This window comes from Lipotes vexillifer, unplaced genomic scaffold, assembly GCF_000442215.2.
Source record: "Lipotes vexillifer unplaced genomic scaffold, Lipotes_vexillifer_v1.1 scaffold505, whole genome shotgun sequence".
NCBI lineage: Eukaryota > Metazoa > Chordata > Mammalia > Artiodactyla > Lipotidae > Lipotes > Lipotes vexillifer.
Window position 1 is genome coordinate 2,375,121 of NW_006785581.1, and position 21,761 is coordinate 2,396,881.

Below are 21,761 nucleotides of genomic sequence, written 5' to 3' on the forward strand. Positions count from 1 at the left end.
AGATAATTTATCCTCCAAACTGAGTTGGTTTTGAGAGTGAAAGAGGCAGCAGGTGACAATGAGACCAGCCAGGACATATGATTTCTTTGGTTATTTGAGAAGTTTTGCTTTTGTATGTCCTAGTTTCCTGACACACTAACTGTGGCTAGATGGTTGTCACCTAAATATTGTCATTAGTCTAGAAATCACAGGGTCTGTGGGGATCATGACAGACTTTCTGGAAGCTTTGGAAATAAATGTCTGAGGCAAAATTTGTTGCTGCTTTGTTACAGAGAGTTATCTTTCAGCCTCTCATAGAGAAGTTATCTCTGAAAATCAGTCTTCTAGTTATGTCTGTTCCTCTTGGTGACCTATATTTAGAAATAACCAAACTGACTTCATAACTTAGGGCCTGGTCCTTCCCCTCCGTGAGACATGGCCTCAAGTCACTTCTCTGTTTCAATTTATGAACATTTTAGTGATTCAAGGTGTGTCCCACTGAACCACACACCTGTAAAATTTCAGAAATGAAAATAGTTGTTGAAATTTTATTGTTTGGAGATTTATAATAAATGCACACACAATCTGACTGCTATAGCTGAAGGTGCTAGAGAAGCACTAGGTCCTGTGGCCTGATTGCATTTAGAAAGCTGAGGGATGCTGTATGTCAAAGGACTGCATGAACTTAATGACACAGCCATAAAGGAAGAAGATGGCAGTTGGCAGAAAAAGGCCAGGATGGAGTTGTCCAGAATAAAGAGCGGCACCTTTCCTCTCTTTACTTGGCTGGGATGCTATGAGATGAGACTGGCAGGTTTCAAACTACGTTCACAGCCTTGTGCACAACTCAAGACTTTTCAGTATAATAGATACACTGGTAGCTGATGCCTACAGCAGGGCACTGCTGAACAGGACTCTGAAGTGCGTTGTATCCATTATGTGTTATATCTTAGTATTAATTAAATTTCTGTTTGTATAAGACTGCTGTAGTTCAGGTGTTTCTAGGAGGACTAGGGGGGGATTCCCAGCCAGCAATGGCTGTATTCCAAGAAATAATTACCTGGAGAGTTTCTGTAAGATGAGCTGAGCCTGGCATGACGACTGACAGCTCATCTTTCTGCAGTGGTGTCATTTTCCTTCAGCTCAGAGGCAAGCCTTTGGGCTAGAGAATCCAGGCATTTGCTGATTCTAAGAAGCCAGATTCTAGAGCAAATAGAGCCCAGAAAACTTCTTTTCATCAGGCACGATTGAAGAATGAGGAGCTCTGACTATCACAAATTAAGTCCTTAAGTGAATCAGCGGTTTTAGAAAGAATTAGAACAGTGGTTCTCAAACTGTGCTCCCCCAAAACTTAGTTTCACAAGATATTATCCAAAGAAAAAGCATTTCTCAGCCAAATAAATTTGGGAAACAGTGCATATTATGATTCTGCTAAGTTTTGCAGGGCATATAAATATGCTAAGTCTCTGAGACTGAAATCTATAAAACATTAGTGTAACACTATTTAACCTAGAGTTTCCTGAACTTACTTGTTCACAGGTATTTTCAAAGAATACCAAATAATATCTGGGATTACTATACTGAAATCATTGAAGCAGAGAAGAGTCATATACTCTGAATAAAAAAACTGTGCCAAACATCCTCAATTTAGTTTCTGGTGATTCAGAAACTAACACAGCATGTGCCGTTAGGAATGTCTTCATGACCATCAGTTCTCATTCATTGTTCAATTTATGAGAAAGCATCCAAAAAATGAAGCTTTCAGTTTGTTTGTTTGGATTCTAGACAAAAAATATGGGATACAGTTTTTCCTGTAACTTTATTTTAGGTGACTAACCAGTTTTAATTGATATGTTGACATGAGCATGTTTTAGGTGTTTATTGAAAGGCTAGTGTCAAAAGAAATTAATGTCCTGGTGGGCTTGTGTTTTTCTCTGAGGCAGATATTGATGAATGTACAGAGGGGATCATTGAGTGCCACAACCATTCCCGCTGCGTTAACCTGCCAGGGTGGTACCACTGTGAGTGCAGAAGCGGTTTCCATGACGATGGGACGTATTCACTGTCCGGGGAGTCCTGTATTGGTAAGCAGCTTTCAGCCATGCCCTCCATCCATCTGGACCTTTGCAGGAGAGGCAGCCTGCTTTGGTAGTCTGTTCAGCTCCCAGTGTGAAGATATGACCCCTCACTGGTTAAACTCATCAGTTTTCAAATTTCCTCCCTCTGCAATTCAGGGATCAGGGCAGGGATTAGGCAGTGCAGGGTTTCAGAACTACTATACAGATACTGGGGCAGTCAGAGGACAAAGCCTGTGTCTGTAGTCTGTGGCTTTTAGTTCTTTCTGAAGGAAACCACGATGACTTGCTGGAATTTTTCACAGTTTAAGATACAGCTGTGGGAGAAGAGGAAATATTGAGGGACTTAGAAAGTTTAGTTTAAATCTCGGCTCTTGTACTACAAAAGTCACTGTACCTCTCTGAGCCTTCTCCTGTGAATACATAAAAATGTGGATAATAATGCACATATATTATTAGATTTAAATGGGATACCATAATATTTAAAGATTATAAGCTTTGGATTGATGCACAAATATGATAGAGTCAAATTAACCTTATTATTGTTGCTATTACCACTGCTATCATCTTTGCAAGGTCTGTTTTAATCACTTTTCTGCTTGCAGTTCTGTTAACTGCTGAACAGAGGAAGTTAACACATGGAGTTCTTCCCCTTCAAGACCTTATACCTTTCACAAAATCCAAACAATTGATCAAAAATGTAATCGTTTCCGGGGCTTCCCTGGTGGTGCAGTAGTTGAGAGTCCGCCTGCCAATGCAGGGAACACGGGTTCGTGCCCCGGTCCGGGAAGATCCCACATGCCGCGGAGCAGCTGGGCCCGTGAGCCATGGCCGCTGAGCCTGCGCGTTCGGAGCCTGTGCTCCGCAGTGGAAGAGGCCACAGCAGTGAGAGGCCGGCGTACCGCAAGAAAAAGAAAAAAAAAAAAAAATGTAATCGTTTCCATGAGAACCTTGGCCAATCCAGTTATTTCATGTCCTGTGGACTCAGCTGAATTCTTAATGCTGATTGGACAGACCCAGAGGGCAAGCATTCTGACCATGGGTTCTCAAAGTTCAGAATGCTGAATTCAGAGATGGAAATTTGACTTTGCTCTCTGCATATCTGCATCTTACTTTTTCTAAAGGTTGCTCCTGAGAACCAGTCAGTGTTTTTTTACAACTTTTCCCCTAAGATTGCTCTGAAGCAAAGATGAACTGGGGAGCAATAGGCACATGGCATGAATTGTCCATTGCAATGTCAGCATTACTGTTGAGAGGCACGCAGTGTAGTTGTTAGAGGCATAGACCCTTGAGCCAGACTCCCTGAAGTCAAATTCCAGCTCTGCCATTACTAAGTAGGTTGCAAGGTCTTAACTAAACTCTACCTCATTTGTCTCATCTATAAAATGGAAATGTTCATGTTCCTGCATATTCAGCCCTCTGCCCCACATCTATCCGTGTTTCTTTTATTGTTAAAACGATGATTTGCAACCTCAGGGAGAGGTTTGCATCTATCCTGGGTCTTCATATACTTCCTTTACACATGGCCAGGAACTTCTGTATGTGTACAACTCAGAGTAAATAGATGTTATGTGAATAAGGCATAGATCAAATGGCTGTTGTTGGATAGAAATATAGAATATTGACATATGCGATATTACATTTTGGGGCTAAAGATAAAAATTTCATTTTTCAAAACAGTACTTAACATCAATAAATAGGTGACTCTTAGCTTTTTTGTGCATAAAAGACCTTAAACATGACTTAGTTGATCCAATTTGATAACTGCCTGGACCTGCCATGGTGTCGCACACTTCTGTGCCTTTGCATGGGCCGACCCCTCTGACGGGAATGGAACAGAGTTTTGAGTCAAGGAGCTCTTCTCCTTGATCACGTTGAGTCACATGTGAATTTTTGTTCATTTTCCTAACTTGAGCTCATGTTTCACTGGGACCCCATGAAGCATTCTTTGATGTCTTCATAGGAGTCATCACTTCTCTCCTCTCTAGCTCTAGAGCTTTTTCCCCGGCATGTGTTTCTGTAGCTTCACTTGTTGTACTACCATTCAGTTTATTTGCTCTTGGACTAGTCTGTGAACATGAAATGAGGTTTCTTCTTCTGTCTCTCCAGCGAGACCCTTTGGTAGTTGGTGTGCAGTAAATGGGAAGATGCAACCACAGTTCACGTGTCCAATAAAGAAATGCAATCTCAGAAAGGGTGACACCTTGCTTCCAGCCACGTAGCTTGTTTGGTACAAGTCGAGACTCAAGCCTAGGTCCCAGATGCTGGGGAAAGTCCCACTTTATACCTATTTTTCTGATGTAATTATCAATCGTGCCCTGTCACTGTCATAAATGTCCCTGTTAGAATGACAGATGTCATGGTCACCTCACCTGCTGATTTCTCTCTGCCAGGCTGAGTGACGTGCCTGGGGAGCAAAGCTCTGCCCTCCCCAGGGATGCACTTTCTTCATCCATGAACTGCTTCCTGCTCTGCCCAGGAAAATGTCGGTGAACTGGATTCCTGGGCAAGCAACTAGGGTTATTTTTAGTAGTAACATATTTTCTGAATTCACTTTCATTTCCTCACCTTTAAAAATAGCTTTGTATATGGGTCTTACTAAGAACAGAAATCTGACCATCATTTAGGTTGTTTTTGGTAGTTGAGAGCACTGTTGGTTCAGAATATTTCTTGGTGTAATAGATGTATAAATCTGATCATGTCACTTTCTTGTTATATCCTTCTAACACCTTCCCACTGAATGTAAATAAATTTCTAACTTCTTTGCATGGTCTTCCTCCGGGCGTTACGTGACATTGTCCCTGCCCACTTATTGGGCTTATCTCTTATATTTGTTAGCCTTTCTGATCATGCCTTGAACATGACAGTGAACTCACCCAGTTTCAGGGCCTTTGCCTTTGCCGTTCTCTCCGTCTGGAACGCTCAACACCTGTTTCCTTGCATGGTTGTCTTTTTCTTTTTTGAGGTATAGTTGATTTACAATACTGTGTTAGTTTCATGTGTACAGCATAGTGATTTGTTTTCTTTTTCTTCGCAGATTATATTCCATTAAAGGTTATTACAAGATATTGGGTATAGTTCCCTGTGCTATACAGCAAATCCTTGTTATCTATTTTATGTATAGTCGTTTGTATCTGTTAATCCCATACTCCTATTTGTCCCTCCCTCCCTTACTTTCTCTTTGGTAACCATAAGTTTGTTTTCTATGTCTGTGAGTCTGTTTCTGTTTTGTATATAGACTCATTTGTATTATTTTTTAGATTCCACATATAAGTGCTATCATATAGTATTTGTCTTTCTCTGACTTATTTCACTTAGTATAATATTCTCTATGTCTATTCATGTTGCTGCAAATGGCAACATTTCTTTCTTTTCATGGCTGAGTAATATTCCACTCTGTGTGCATGTGTGTGTGTGTGTGTGTGTGTGTGTGTGTGTGTATACACACACCACATCTTCTTAAGCCAATCATTTGTTGATGGGCACTTGGGTTGCTTCCATGTCTTGGCTATTGCAAATAGTGCTGTTCTGAACATTGGGGTGCATGTATCTTTTTGAATTAGAGTTTTCATTTTTCCAGATATATACCCAGGAATGGGACTGCTGGATCATATGGTAACTCTACTTTTAGTTTTTTAAGAAACCTCCATACTGTTTCCACAGTGTCTGCACCAATTTACATTCCCACCAACAGTGTAGGAGGGTTCCTTTTTCTCCACGCCCTCTCCAGAATTTGTTGGGGTTTTTTTGTATGAATATCTTGAAGTCTTAACTCTTAATTTATTTATTTATTTTTGCTGTGTTGCATCTTCGTTTCTGAGCGAGGGCTTTCTCTAGTTGTGGCAAGCGGGGGCCACTCTTCATCGCGGTGCGCGGGCCTCTCACTATCGCGGTCTCTCTTGTTGCAGAGCACAGGCTCCAGACGCGCAGGCTCAGTAGTTGTGGCTCACGGGCCTAACTGCTCCACGGCATGTGGGATCCTCCCAGACCAGGGCTCGAACCTGTGTTCCCTGCATTAGCAGTCAGATTCTCAACCACTGCACCACCAGGGAAGCCCCAGAATTTGTTATATGTGGACTTATTTTTTCATTTAATTCTTAGCTTGAATGCCTCTTGTTTGAGGAGACTCTCCCTGACTGTTTTATCTGGGGTAGTTGCTTCATTATATCACTCTCTTTTATACCTTTTATGGCATTTTTTTTGTTTACAAATTTATTGTGCATATACATATGTGTAATTGTCTCCTGCCACAAATGTACAGATTCTCTGAGGGCAGAGACCTTGTATGTGTTTCACCACTGTACACACATTTCATCATGTATACACAGTGTAGGCACAAATTAGGCATCAGTGCATATATGTCAAATGATTGAAGGAATAGATAAAACTGTATCAGGTCAAATTTATTTTGTATTTGGTTTGACACAACTAGTTGTGTAGATTGCAGTGAGTAACGTAAGCTGTTAAATATCACAAAATCATGTGAGTCTTTCGTTTCAGAAACATAATATTTATTAAGAACAACCATTACACCAGTACTGGGTTAAGTCTTCTGGGAATATGAGTATAAAGAAGATATCTCTGTTCTTGAAGGATTTATAACTTGATATATTTTGAATCATAATAACCTATCTTAATGGCACTGAAAATTAGCACATAAAATAAGCCCTAAATAACATCAGCTACTAATGCTTACATTTAAAAGAAATAGCAGCATCTAAAACAATCATTTAAAAACCTCTTTTATGTGTTTTAGCAACATGCACTCAGCTATGCTTTTTCCCCAGACAGTAGCAGGGATGGCATATGTTGGAATCTAAAATATGGCAATTATAGGCTTTTAGGGCAACAGTCACCTGATACTCCAAGCCATTTTTTGATAGCTGAGGTTAACACCCGCTCTACTGACTTCATCAGTTCCTGGAAACGTCGAACATTACTAACATCATAAAGAACAGCACCCTTGCAAGATTTACTGTTGCCGCTTTCTGCTAAAGTAGATCATATAATTGAAGAAATGATTAGTCTAGGTATTGCAGAGACAGACGGAATCGCCCTTCTTGAGAAGTTTATCAGAGTCTCCTCTATCTCCCTCTTTCTGTCCCATTTGCTTGTATATGTTTATAAGTCCAGGAGAGATGGGCACACACAGGTTTGCTAGCTGGAATTTGTAGACGAAGATGACAGGGATGCCTTATTACTGTGGGGTCTGGTGCACTTTGTGTTTGGATGCAGTGGTGGGAGTTCAGTGACTCTCACTTTTCACATAGAAGCTGTGAGCAGTTCCTTTTTATCTCGGCACAGTTATCTGGGTCGTTTAGAAATGAAAACTAATGTATAATCAACAATGCCCTGTCTAAAGAGCAGGATTTTACATATTTTGAAAATGAGATTCAAATTCCCTTGGATGTCAATCTGTCTCCGTGATCTTGCTTCTGACTTTGAATCTTTATTTTCCTCTGCTCGCTCTCATCTCCCACGGGAATGCTCAAGCCTCCGCAAATATTTCTTCCACTCTTCCTAAACCCTGCACTCTTTACTCCTTTGCTTGTATGCTTTTCCCTGACCATCCCTCTATCCCCATTTCCACTTGTCAAAACCCTGGTGAAGTTTTACACCCTAAACTAGTGATTCTCAAATGTGTTTCACAGTAGATTCATGTGAGTAGCTTTTTAAAAATACTTATAGGGCTTCCCTGGTGGCGCAGTGGTTGAGAGTCTGCCTGCCGATGCAGGGGACGTGGGTTCGTGCCCCAGTCCGGGAAGACCCCACATGCCACGGAGCGGCTGGGCCCGTGAGCCATGGCCGCTGAGCCTGCGCGTCCGGAGCCTGTGCTCCGCAACGGGAGAGGCCACAGCAGTGAGAGGCCCGCGTACCGCAAAAAAAAAAAAAAAAAAAAAACTTATAATGGGGCATCACACACCTGGAGAAATCTGATTCAGTTGGTCTGTTATGGGATAGATTGAGGTCATTTTGTTAAGGTCTACAAGTGATTAGAAAGAATAGTCAATTAACATAGAGAACCACTGTCATATTTCTCTAATAGTAAAGATAAAAGGCCTACCTCTCCTATGTTCTCATAGCCATGTGTTTGCACGTGTTGTATGGAATTTATCAGATTAAGTTTGTTGTTGTCATCAGTTCTTTATAGCCTGCAGTACAGCTGAGGTCTTTTTGTATCTCCTATAGATTTGTATTGAATTAAATTGTATTGTTCATGCAGTTTTGTCTTTATTGTTATCAAACAAAATTTTCAAATCCTGGTAAAATCCATTTTGTTGACGGACTCGGGGATAACATATAGCTCTTCCTATGGGACGCGGCACCTCTTGGCCTCCCATTGTTGCGTCCTCTAAAGGGACTTGGTTGTGTGAGGCAGGTTCCCAGACTCTGGAGTCTGTTTTCTGGTCACTGTAAACAGCCTAGTGAGTATTTACTTGTCAGAGCAGCTGCTGCAACTGACGTGAACTTGCAGAGCAACATAAAACAACCAGAGAATGTTCCACTGGAATCTCTTGGGAAGGAGAGTTCACTTTTTATTGACTGAAGCATCAGGGCTGATTGAAATGGTCTAAGAATGATTTGGGTCCTGCTGTCATTGCCCAGTGTCTAGTTCTTATAGGAGTGGAGATAAAAAAAAAGGGCTAGAGGGGGCTTCCCTGGTGGCGCAGTGGTTGGGAGTCCGCCTGCCGATGCAGCGGACACGGGTTCGTGCCCCGGTCCGGGAAGATCCCACGTGCCGCGGAGCGGCTGGGCCCGTGAGCCATGGCCGCTGAGCCTGCGCGTCCGGAGCCTGTGCTCCGCAACGGGAGAGGCCACAGCAGTGAGAGGCCCGCGTACCGCAAAAAAAAAAAAAAAGGTATGACCACCTTGGAATTGTTATCCATCACCAGGATCTTGATGCTCTGGATGCCTAATAAAAATGGCACGCATTGATATTTAATTTGATGCTGCGTTGCTCTGGGGGGGTAAAAAAAAAAAAAAAAAAGGGCTAGAAGCTGGAGATGCTCCCTGTGACAAACCTCACTGCGAGGGGTGGAGGATTATGAAACCTTAGCCGGTAACAGTGTGATACAGGAGAGGCAGGTTTCCAGTATATACTTATAGGATTGTTGGGATTCAAATCCCAGCTGGGCCGCTTTCTAGCTGAGCCACATTTGGCAAACTATTTAACCTCTCTCTCTAAGCCTTAGTTTCCTCAGCGTACAATGATTAAAATAATATTTCCCGGTGGAATTTTTTGTCATATAAGTGTTCCTATACGCCAATATCCTAGCAAGTAGTAGATGATAATAGTCAACATTTAACTTCCCTTCGCCTAAATCTCTCATCTGTCAAATGAAGACAGCAACAGTGATACTAATAAGAGCCAGCATTTATTGAGAGCTTACTTTCTGCCAGGCACTGAGCAATTTACAGAAGTGCTGACCTCATAAATTGCTGTGGAGTAATTGTGAGGATTAAATAAGCTAACATAGGAAAAAAACATTCAGCACTTGTGTTTTTAAGTGCTCGATAAATGTGAGCTATTATCATGAACTGAGCACCTACACTATGTGCCAGGGAACTTCATGCATTACATAATTTAGTTCTCACAACTGTCTTAGGAGGGAAGCCCTTTTACTGTCACCATTTTAAAGATGAGGGAAATAAGGTCCCAGGGATTAAGATAACTTGTCCCAAATTCCACAGCCAGTAAGTGGCACACAGAGGCTGTAATCCAGGTGCCTTTGATCCCAAATCTTCTTTCTGCTTTTAGTATGTTAACACTGTAGAGCTGTCTGGAAAGGAGACCTGTGATGAGCCACAGACAGAGGAGCTGTTAAGCAGAGCAGCTAGAGGTCAATGAGACAAGGCAAAGAGAGAATGAGGGAGTATAACTGAGACCCAGACAGAGTTGCTGTATTCTGTCTGAATCAAGAGCATTGGGGAATTGCTTTATCCGAGGGACTCAAGGGCTGTGTCTTCGGGCCCTCCTGCTAGACCAGGGGCAGGATGTCAAGGTGGCAGGTTCTTGACAGGTAATCTGATAGCATCTTAGCCTTAACAGTAGTATCACCTGGCTATCCACTGATGCGATTACCTTCCCTGCCTTTTTGATGATATGAATCCAGAGTAGAAAAGGAAAGGAAGGCGTGGGGAATAAAGGGTATGAGAAACGGTGGTAAGTAGATTTGTAACTAATTATATTTGTTCTTTCATTCATTCATTTGTCCGCCGCCGCTCGAAAGTAATTAGTATATACAAAGAACACACATTCAGTAGGGTTATTAAAATAAAAATATTTGAAAAATACAGAAAATATACTAACCATGAGAGTTAACAAAGACGTTTATGAATATCCTGACAGGCAGAGCAAAAAGGAAAGCATGATTATATGAACTGGTCTAATCTGAAACGAGTTCGCATAAAAAGTCTTTAAGCAAAAAGGCTCAAATGTGCCTTTTCTCTGTTCCAGAGCAGAGATATGCCAGGGTGGTGAAAGCATCTTTGTGGACCAGAGTATTTCAAGCTCAGAAAGTTTCAGAGACAGAGGCATACACAGCAATCTCGGAACGCTCATTGGATTTTCTCTTTGCCAAACAATAAAACCCACCCATGCATAAAGTATTTTCATTGAAACAGCTCCTGCCCCAACCTTCCTTGATAATATTTAAATGATCTCTCATTAACTTCAGAATTGATGTTTGTTGCCAAAGAACTTTAGGTTTGGTTTTCATCCAAGTAATGAACTATCTAAGAGACTTCCCAAAGGCAGACACCACCTGGCCATGTCGCTGTTTAAATAGCTTTATGCATCTAACTAGCAGTGGTGTGAAGTATGGGGGGCTGTGGTCTGGGGACTCAGGGGAGCTCAGATGCTTGGCACAAAATTGCCACCTTCAAATGGACAGAGAGACCAGGGACAGACACCACCTGGGTATGGAATGGATATGGAATAAGATTGGTATAGACAGAACACAGGGTGGAGAGGATAAGAACATTTCCCTCCATCTAACAGAGGGGATATTCTGGGTCCCCCAGAAAGGGCCTTACAGTGGATATTAACACACAGTTGCAAATGTTAAATCAGATGAGAAATGTGTCCCATCAGACCCTCTGCAAGTTTCCTGCTCCCCTTCAAATCCAGCCATGCATATATAAGCCTGGAGCTGTTTAACTGTAAGTTAAATTGGATATATTTTGGGGACTTCTCGAGGAAGGCAAATGTTCCTCCTCAGCTTTGGTGATAAACATTTCAAAAATATTATCTCACAAAATGATGTCAGAATAGCATTCATCGCACTAAACTCAGGCGTGAACGCAAAGTCCATTGATCACCCTCTGCCTATCTGGGCTGACACAACAGGCCTATGTGATATTATCCACTTGAGCTCTGGAAGTGAAACAAGACATCTCAGGGAATTATTCTAACAGACCTCAAACTAACGATAGGGTCTATCCTCTAAGCCACCCCTGGCCCTGATTAGTATCTTTTCAGTGACAAACACCTTCCTAATGGAAGCTGTGACCAGCCATGGAACAGATAAAACAACTTGGAGCCATGCCTTGAAGCAATGCACAGTGCATGGAGAGCCAGGGACCTCAATTCTAATCCAAGTGAAGATCACCTGGGTGATAATGAAGAGGAGGGAAACTAGAAAACTATTAAAAAAAAAAAAACTTCACAATCTTCACAAGGATTGCCATGTTATACTTATTCTATCCACAAAAATAAGCCTGCTGTGGTCTTAGCACTAAGTTAGGGGATACGAAGGATCCAGAGAACTCACCCCTAGGGACTTTAAAACACCAAGCTGGAGACAGAAATCAACATACGTGAAACAACCAATAGCATTCTCATACAGGTTATAATCTTATAATCAACCGTAAAATTATAGGGTCAACACCGTACGCAGGTAATTAGGGAGGAGAGAGCTTAGAGAGGATCAAAGAACAGTCACACCAGAGTGCAGGGCAGTGATTGGACTTGAAGGATGGAAGGGTTTATGTGGTTTATAGCTATAAAAATAAAAAATAAACATTAATAATAGGGAAGATTGATGACTTCATGTTCTAGTCACTCTTCTAAAAACTTCACATTTTCTAACTCATTTTATCCTCAAGACAACTTCATCGGGTGGGAATTTTGATAGTCTCTACTTTATGGACAAAGAAACTGAGGCGCACAGATGTTCCACAAATTGCCCATGGTGATCCAGCTATTAACTGGTAGATTGCTTCTTCCAGAAAGGGTTAATCAACGTCCTTTCTAGGAACTGTGTACATGTTTAATATTTTTGAAATATTAAGCAACAGGAATATTGCTTTCTTTATTGCCCATTAAAATCTTGCTGCAAAAAATGGTACTATAAAAGCCACATTTTTATTTATTGAATGCCAACGGTGTGTCATTTCACTTTCAAAAACCCCTTGTAGGTAGCAAATGAGGAGAAACACATCAAGCAGCGCAGCCAGGTGTGAAAGAGCCCATGTTCTTTCTACTCCCCCAATGGCCTCTGTCAATTGTATATTAATTGTAGATAATTTACAAAAGGATTAAATTAAGGTGTGAGTAGTGATCATTATTCAGATAATTGCCTCTTTTTCTACTTCACTGTGTGCTTATAGATACATACCTGGTATAAAGTCCATAATTTTTAAATTCAGTTTATCTTACGTGTGTGTACAGAAGGAACTAAGGTTTTACTCCATACCAGTGTATTCTGGGGGGGTCATCACATATCTGAACAAAAGAGAGAGATCTAGGATGATGGCCATCTAAGAGGTCACCTGAGTATATCAATCATCAGTGTGTTCCCCTTCTGAGAGGTCGCCTCAAGGCTATGGGAACTTCTAATATTGCTACATGGTATCAGGTCACAGTCATGAAGATCCAGAGCTTATGAGTCAGAAAGACAGGCATACCTGAAGAGCTGCAGCTGGCTCGCACTCTGCTCAGCTGCTGAGGTGTGGCTGTTTGCTATCTCCTGTCCCCAGCTACATTGAACTAAAAAGCACAGCTCTGCTTCGTAGGCCTATACTTTTGACTGGAGCCCGGTTTCTGCCTGGCAAAAGAGAGCAAGAACAAAGTGACTGTGACTAATTGAAGCTTTTCCTTTTCCCTGAAGTTGACATCAGTGGTTAAGACCAGACTGGGCTGATGCCTCCAACAGAGAGCATTCATCAAAGTCTGGATCTTAGGGCACTAATGCTGGGATATTTTGCAGCAAAGGCTTTACTAGTAAATACATCTGGGAAATTCTAAATAGAGTTAAGGTGGTTTATCAACTGCAGGACTTTTCAGAGCCTTTACATTGAGAGTGTCCAGAAATTTATTTGGCTTTAAACCCTTTTTCTCCTCCTAGGCATCCTATGGATTTGGCACTTTGCAGAATATGCTGACTGAAAACTCAACTGAAAAAATGAATGTAGCCTACTCTAACAATGTTTAGAAAACCTTATTTGTTCAGTATCATTGAATAATGTGCTGTTCAAAAGAGGGTTTTTGTTTTTGTTTTTTTTTTTCAGTTCTGCAACAAAATGTTTTTGGGCATAATGCTTGTCCTTTAAGTACCAGCAATTTTTTATATTATTATTTAATTTTGCTATAAGAAAATCATTTGAATATATGAGCTTTTGTCTCTTGCATTCTTTTTCTCCTGTGATCATTGAAAATGTAAATCACTCAACTCTACTGTCCTGTACTGAGTGATCCTCTAAAGGCTTATTGGGGCATAGCTGTTTTGTCCCTAAGCTGAATGGTCCCAGTCCTTATGTTTTTGACAAACATATTTCTCCTTTGAATAAGTATTTTATCTCCTTCATGTATTACCAGCCTAACCTGAAATTTTTTTAAATGATACCAAGAAGATTGCTTTCCTTTCCACTGTGGTAAATGAAGACTTGGTAATTTGATGTCTCAGGCCACAATAACTCAGAAGGAGTAATTAGAAGCCAGTTGCCTCTTCAGGCTCTGGGGATGTAAAGAGGGGTGATGCAGGTCTCTGGGGTGCTCCATGACAATTCTACTTTGCATGAATCAGCCCAGTGGGAGTTCTGAGAAAAGGAAGCAAGTCGGATGGCAGCTGTGAGGAAGGCTGTATTGGAGACGGGGCGGGGGGTGGGGGTGAGGGGGGGGTCGTGCAGTGGCTCATACAGAAGGAGTAACAGTTGTATGATTTGCAAAGAAAAAGTGATATTTTTCCCTAAAATAAGTACTTTTCAATGCAATTAGGGTTTTCTTTAAGGTCTTCTCTTTCAATATGAACTTGGCATTTTTACAAAGATCAGGCAACAACAGAAGCACTTTGATTTCCTCCTACACAGGATCTTGGGGCTAACACCATGCAAAATCTGACACTAGAATGACGGGGGGTATTCCTAAAAATAGTTTCTTAACATTACCTCCTGTGAACTCAGTTTCATGTAGCTTAGGGCAGAGGTTCTAGAAGTGTGATCCTCAGACCAGCAGGATCATCATCACCTAGGAAGCTGTTAGAAATGAAAATTCTGTACCTGCCCCCAGACTTACTGAATCAGCAAGTCTGGGAGTGGACCGGTGATCTAATGCTTCCCCCGTTAGTTGATTCTGATGCCCACTCATGTTTGAAAACCAGTTTGGTTTTTTGTTTCATTGAAAGGCTTCAGAGGGGTCCATGAATGCCCTGAATCTGTATGCAAGTATGTGTATACGTGTGTACATGCATCTTTTGGAGGAAGCAGAACCATATTTTTCACTCGGATCTCAGAATGACACTAACTCCAGCAAGGTAAAAGCCACCGCTTAAACATCAGGATCCAGCACTTGAGGGTCTCTTGCTGAAATTATTTGACCTGAAAGCCACACACATTATGTTTGCTTACAAGCCATTGGCTAGAAATAGCTGTACAGCCCAGTCTGAATGCATGAGTTCAGGGAAGTGTAATTCTCTGTGTGTTCAGAAGAGGCAGTAAACCCTAAGTCTCTAACACATTTCCATACAATAAAAACTGTTTATCATAGATTATATAGATAGATAGCTAGATAGATAAATAGATAGACTGATGAAAAATTGACTAACTCCTCTTAGGGTTGGGGTATGTGGGGATGGCAATGTATATGGGAATTTTTCACAGAAAATATGATATTTTTCACTGGGTCTATAGGATGAGAAGGAAGTTTTCCAGGCAAAGTAGATATTAAGTATTCCAGGCAGGAATAGTAGTCTGATTGGAGACAGAATCATGGAAGAGATCTAATTATGTTCAAAGGATGGTGAGATTTCCATTGTGGATGAAGCACATGATATATATGGTCATGTTATGGGTGAGGAATGGCAAGAAGGGAGCCCTGGAAATAAAAGGTAGAGACCAGATTAGGAAGGGTCTTGTGTTCTAAGCTGAGGAGTTGAAAGTTTTGAATTATTTCATAAATATTAGTGTCTCTAAAGGTTGTTGAAACATCTATTTTGTGGCGACAACCCTGATACTTTTTAAGTAGCTATTTTTAATATAAAAGATAGCTATGTAAATAGCATAGTGTTTCCCACAAAGTTTCAAACCCTCTATCAGACATGTATCATTGTGATTTTCTACATCTGTGCAATTTTGCTTCTCCTGTTCCTTTTGCTTGGAATGTCTTTCTTCTGAAAAAAGTGAGGCCATCAGAATTAGATGGCTTTTGATCATGATTATTATCAAGCAACTCCTGTGTGCTAACATTCTGGCCTGTAGTTCTCACAACAACTCTTCAGTTTCGGTATGATTCCTCATTTTACAGAAAGAGAAGATGAAGAACAGAAAGGTCTGTTCTCTGCCACACAGTGAGTAAAAGTTCTCAGCTGAGAAATTGATATGACTTACTAAAGCAGTTAGTTTAGGGATACATATAAGTAAAATATTGATTCAAATTCAATTTTCTGCCAATTCCTAGAAATATTACCTTGTAGCAGCTCAAACTGGGTCATTTTCCTGCTAAAAAGCCCTTGAGATAGTGAGAGGATGGTGTGATCTATGAATCTAGTCTCTCTTTGAAGAGGCCGAGGCAGGGAAAACAGGAAGGTGCTACTGTAATAGTCCAAGCAGTAGAAATGGAGAGGGCTGAGTAAGCTACACTGTGGGGTGGATGGTGAGCATTCTGTATGCTTCAATTAATTGTAATTTTTTTTAAAGAGGGACCTTGCCTTCGTTGTTTCGGTATTACCTTTTACATATAGTGAGCATTAGTTCGTATTTGGAGGGTCTATGTCTTGGTTGCTGTGTTGGAGATTTACCATTTGGTCTTTGCAGGAAGTTTGTTTTCTACAGACTTGGGAGCCTGCCATCATGTGATGATGTGGGACAAGCCTGATCTGAAGTAAAGATGCCTCTGTTTGTGTCGTAACTCAGAAACTTACTAGCTGTAAGCCCTGAGCATGTTCCCGAATTTATTATACTGGGGTACAGGTATTGCTGAAAGGGTACCCAGAGCTAGATGAGGAGTCTTGCTTTGCTCAATGGTTTGAAGGGAAAATGATCTCTCTATCATAATCCTGACTAAATGGCTGGATTGAAAAACTAGCAGGAAAAATAGTTTTTTAAAATAGAAAATATGAAACCTCAAATACATTTCAGACCCATGGTTTCCCCTTTATGTATGTCCAGGATTCAGAAAAGTGAGCATTCCCTCTTTCCTACCATAGAGATAAACTCGGTAGAAATGTTTGAGAAGCAATGATCATTTGACCCTCTGCTTGGTTCTTTTAATGGGAGAACATGGTAATGCTAACATTCTAAGAAGTTTTTTTGAAAGGACAGAGTAGATCATGATTTGAAAGGATTTTGAAAACCCTATGGAGTACAGTGTATACGAGTATAATAAATTATTGTTATTATACATAATAAAAAGATAGAAATCTGTTTCATAAAGACATGTTAACATGACTCAATAAAATGAGTCATGGCTGGGATATCAAAGCATCCGCAGGTTCCTATAAACGATACATGTAAAGAATTATCCACTGTTTGCCTGCTCCATTAAAATTTTACCGTCCCAGGAGCAGGAATTTTGTCTGTTTTGTTTGCAGTAGTATTCCCAATGCCTAGAACAGTGTGTAGCATATCATATGTGCTCAGTAAATATTTGTTGAATAACTGAATTAATAAAAGGACTCTCAAAGCAATCATTTCTATTATTAATGAGGACACTGACCCTAACTGCTGCTTACTCTGAGGAGCTGAGCTGGACCACAGATGAACTGCAAGAATTCCTTTTGTTTATACTCGAGCAGCCTGAGTCATGTCAAAGATAAATAAAATCAGACTCCAAGTGGTAGGGACAGATTTTAATCAGCAGTAAGCTACTGCAATAGAAAAGAGGGTCCAGTGTGAATTGAATTCAACTTAGATTTGTGCAGAGGTGACTCGGGATTCTAAAAGGAAAATGAGGGTGTACAGATGTGACTGGGCATTCTAAAAGGAAAATGAGGGAGTTGGAAAGAGGAAAGTGGGGGCTTGAGTAGAAATAAGGAAGTGGAAATTTACAAAAAGCAGAAAAAGGTGTTGGTCCATATGAATCCCATCTGGGTTTGTTAACCAGCTGTTATTGAAGTTAGGTTTCTACTCTCCTACAGAGACTGGGAGGGGTGATGGGGGCCTATCTATCTTCATTCAGGTGTTAGCGGGAACAGCAGAAAATTCTTTTGCCACCTTGAGCTTTCCCATGCAGGACCCTAAAGGGACTGGAGCCGTTACTGTATTGATGCTGCCTTGAGCTGTTAGAAACTATGCTAGTGTTTGTTAATTTTTCTCATGTGGGGTGGACAAAATTATTTGTGCTGAGAGTCTGCAGGGTTTAGAGGCCCAGGTTGAGGCCTAGTCAAGAAAAGGGCTCAGAGGAGCCTGACTAGAGTTTGCTCAGGGAGAGAATCTTTATCTATGGGCTCCTTTGCTTTTCACTAGAAACGAACTTAGTTTGGGCTCTTATGGTTTTATCTCCTGTAAGGTAGAAAACACAGAACGACAAATTCAAAATAAACAGAACTTGCCTCCCAAAAGTCTAGGGCAGAGTGGGTTCAAGTTGCCTACTGTTTGCCTCATTTTTCCTTTGACTCTCCCAAAAGCCTTCTAGATCTTTCCAGAGACTATCCCTTCAAAAACAGGAGGCAGCCCCAAGTCTATTTTTACCAAATCAGTTGATTAAGAGAAGAAATATGAAGAGAGAAAGAAGATGAAAGGGAAGGAATCATCCAAGAAAAGACACCGTGAGGTCACATTAAGATTTATTTATAGCATGTTAGTCTTCTCTGTAGATACTGCCCTTCTTGGCATGGTGACCCAGATCTTTGTCCTAGATCAATGTCCTAACTTGCCTGCTGCTGGGACAAAGCTTTTGGGAAAGGTTTGACCCCTTCCTAGAAATCAGGGACCATAATAAAGAGAGTGGTAAAAAGAGACAATGAGTAAGAGACATGGACCGTCTTTGAATTCTTAGGGTCTGTAACCTGAATCTCGTGTTATTTAGATTGAGACCCGGTTTTGAATTGTACCACTGACAATGGTGTTTGACCTTTGATTTCTGTGTAAGTTGCAGGATGCTTCTAGTAGTAAATGAATTTACTTTGTAACCTCTCTGTGCCTACAGCCTTTCCTTGGAATGGAAGAGAAGAAATTATTTCTCATCTGTCAACTTGCTTGAGAGAATGATTTGTTAAAATAGAGAGTTAGTTTTGGTTTTCACTTGGCTGGATTCCCCATCCATATCTGTCACTAAGGGTAACATTGCCAGGCTTCAATGAAACAGGAAAACCATGCCGTTCCCTTCACTACTTTCTCTCTTCAGCACCTGCTTGCAAATACTCATTAAGAGAGACTAGGGATATTTCAATAAACAGTAAATGTCCAAGAAAATGGTTTAATTCTAAGAAATCTCTTTGTTATCCTGAAACTGTGTTCTTCCATTCATTTCCATTCCTGTTCTCCATTTGTCACCAGTCATATTGTAACACTGGAATTACAAGCTCAGTCCTGCAAAGGTGAAAAGTAATCATATAAAGATGAAAATGGACAAGACCATGGGAAGTATTTTATATAAACCGTATATTTTATTAAAGAGAAAACTGAGGCCCCCAAAGGATGAGGGTTGGTCCATCAGATTCAAATTTAACACCTGTTTATGCACGTCTAAGTAGACGAAAGGCACTGTAAAAGGTGCTGTGGGAAACACAAAGATAAATAAGACCACAATGTTACTTCTGAACGAATAACGAAGATAGCAAAGTACATTCCCAGCTAAGCATACAAGGTAACATAAAGGACATATAGGTAACATAAAACCTAAGAGCAGATTCCACACTAGGAACTCCGGCCAGAAGAGCCAGGTGCGAGGCCTCTGCACGTGGCCCGCTGTGAGCAGGTGAAACCCAACTAAGCACAAAGGAAAAAAAAAAAGCCATCGCAGAGCTGTGACTATTTTCAAGGCTACTGTTTTTCTCTGTGGAACACTGAGAATCCTAAAGATGCCACCAGAAAACTACTAGAGCTAATCAATGAATTTGTAAAGTAGCAGGATACAAAATTAATGCACAGAAATCTCTGACATTCCTATACACTAATGATGAAAAATCTGAAAGAGAAATTAAGGAAACACTCCCATTTACCACTGCAACAAAAAGAATAAAATACCTAGGAATAAACCTACCTAAGAAGACAAAGGACCTGTATGCAGAAGACTATAAGACACTAATGAAAGAAATTAAAGATGATACAGACAGATGGAGAGATATACCATGTTCTTGGATTGGAAGAATCAACATTGCGAAAAATGACTATACTACCCAGAGCGATCTACAGATTCAATGCAATCCCTATCAAACTACCAATGGCATTTTTCACAGAGCTAGAACAAAAAATTTCACCATTTGTATGGAAACACAAAAGACCCCGAATAGCCAAAGCAATCTTGAGAAAGAAAAACGGAGCTGGAGGAATCAGGCTCCCAGACTATACTACAAAGCTACAGTCATCAAACAGTACGGTACTGGCACAAAAACAGAAATATAGATCAATGGAACAGGATAGAAAGCCCAGAGATAAACCCATGCACATATGGTCACCTTATCTTGGTAAAGGAGGCAAGAATATACAATGGAGAAAAGACAGCCTCTTCAATAAGTGGGGCTGGGAAAACTGGACAGCTACATGAAAAGAATGAAATTAGAACACTCCCTAACACCATATACAAAAATAAATTCAAGATGGATTAAAGCCCTAAATGTAAGGCCAAACACTGTCAAACTCTTAGAGGAAAACATAGGCAGAACGCTCTATGACACAAATCACAGCGAGATCCTTTTTGACCCACCTCCTAGAGAAATGGAAATAAAAACAAAAATAAACAAATGGGACCTAATGAAACTTCAAAGCTTTTGCACAGCAAAGGAAACCATAAACAAGACCAAAAGACAACCCTCAGAATGGGAGAAAATATTTGCAAATGAAGCAACTGACAAAGGATTAATCTCCAAAATATACAAGCAGCTCATGCAGCTTAATATCAAAAAAACGAACAACCCAATCCAAAAATGGGCAGAAGACCTAAATAGACATTTCTCCAAAGAAGATATACAGATGGCCAACAAACACATGAAAGGATGCTCAACATCACTAATCATTAGAGAAATGCAAATCAAAACTACAATGAGGTATCACCTCACACCAGTCAGAATGGCCATCATCAAGAGATCTACAAACAGTAAATGCTGGAGAGGGTGTGGAGAAGAAGGAACCCTCTTACACTGTTGGTGGGAATGTAAATTGATACAGCCACTGTGGAGAACAGTACGGAGGTTCCTTAGAAAACTGAAAATAGAACTACCATACAACCCAGCAATCCGCACTACTGGGCATGTACCCTGAGAAAACCATAATCCAAAAAGAGTCATGTACCACAATGTTTGTTGCAGCTCTATTTACAATAGCCAGGGCATGGAAGCAACCTAAGTATCCATCGACAGATGAATGGATAAAGAAGATGTGGCACATATATAAACGGAATATTTCCCAGCCATAAAAAGAAACGAAATTGAGTTATTTGTAGTGAGGTGGATGGACCTAGAGTCTGTCACACAGAGTGAAGTAAGTCAGAAAGAGAAAAACAAATACTGTACGCTAACACAGATATATGGAATCTAAAAAGAGAAAAGAAAAAAATGGTTCTCAAGAATGTAGGGGCAGGACAGGAATAAAGACTGAGATGTAGAGAATGGACTTGAGGACATTGGGAGGGGGAAGGGTAAGCTGAGATGAAGTGAGAGAGTGGCATGGACATATATACACTACCAAATGTTAAATAGATAGCTAGTGGGAAGCAGCCGAATAGCACAAGTAGATCAGCTTGGTGCTTTGTGACCACCTAGAGGGGTGGGATAGGGAGGGTGGAAGGGAGACTCAAGAGGGATGGGATGCGGGTATATATGTATACGTACAGCTGATTCACTTTGCTATACAGCAGCAACTAACACAACAATGTAAAGCAGTTATACTCCAATAAAGATGTTAAGAAAAAAAAAGAAAAAAAACTGAAGGGCCGGAGTGTTGTTCTTTTCAGTTGAGGGTGAAATTTTGTTAAAGAGATTAAGCAATAAAATGAATCTAACAATAGAATGTGTAATGCATAGCCCAGTGTTAGGCATTTTAGTAATTTGTAAAAACATCTCTGTTGTACTCTCTGTGATGCAGATGCAGCGATAACACAACCTACCTTCCTAC

General features: G+C 40.6%; 1 protein-coding gene across 3 annotated transcripts in view; it reads left to right on the forward strand.

Annotated features, from left to right (window-relative positions):
- NELL1 (neural EGFL like 1) overlaps positions 1-21,761 on the forward strand; it is an 881,356-nt gene that overhangs the window by 804,293 nt on the left and 55,302 nt on the right. For 2 of the 3 annotated variants that reach the window (XM_007457631.1, XM_007457633.1), the window contains one exon: positions 1,923-2,063. The exons of the other annotated variant lie outside the window; for it this stretch is intronic. In XM_007457631.1, the coding sequence (XP_007457693.1) occupies positions 1,923-2,063 (141 nt within the window). The remainder of the gene's footprint in view (positions 1-1,922; positions 2,064-21,761) is intronic. 3 annotated transcript variants of the gene reach the window in all.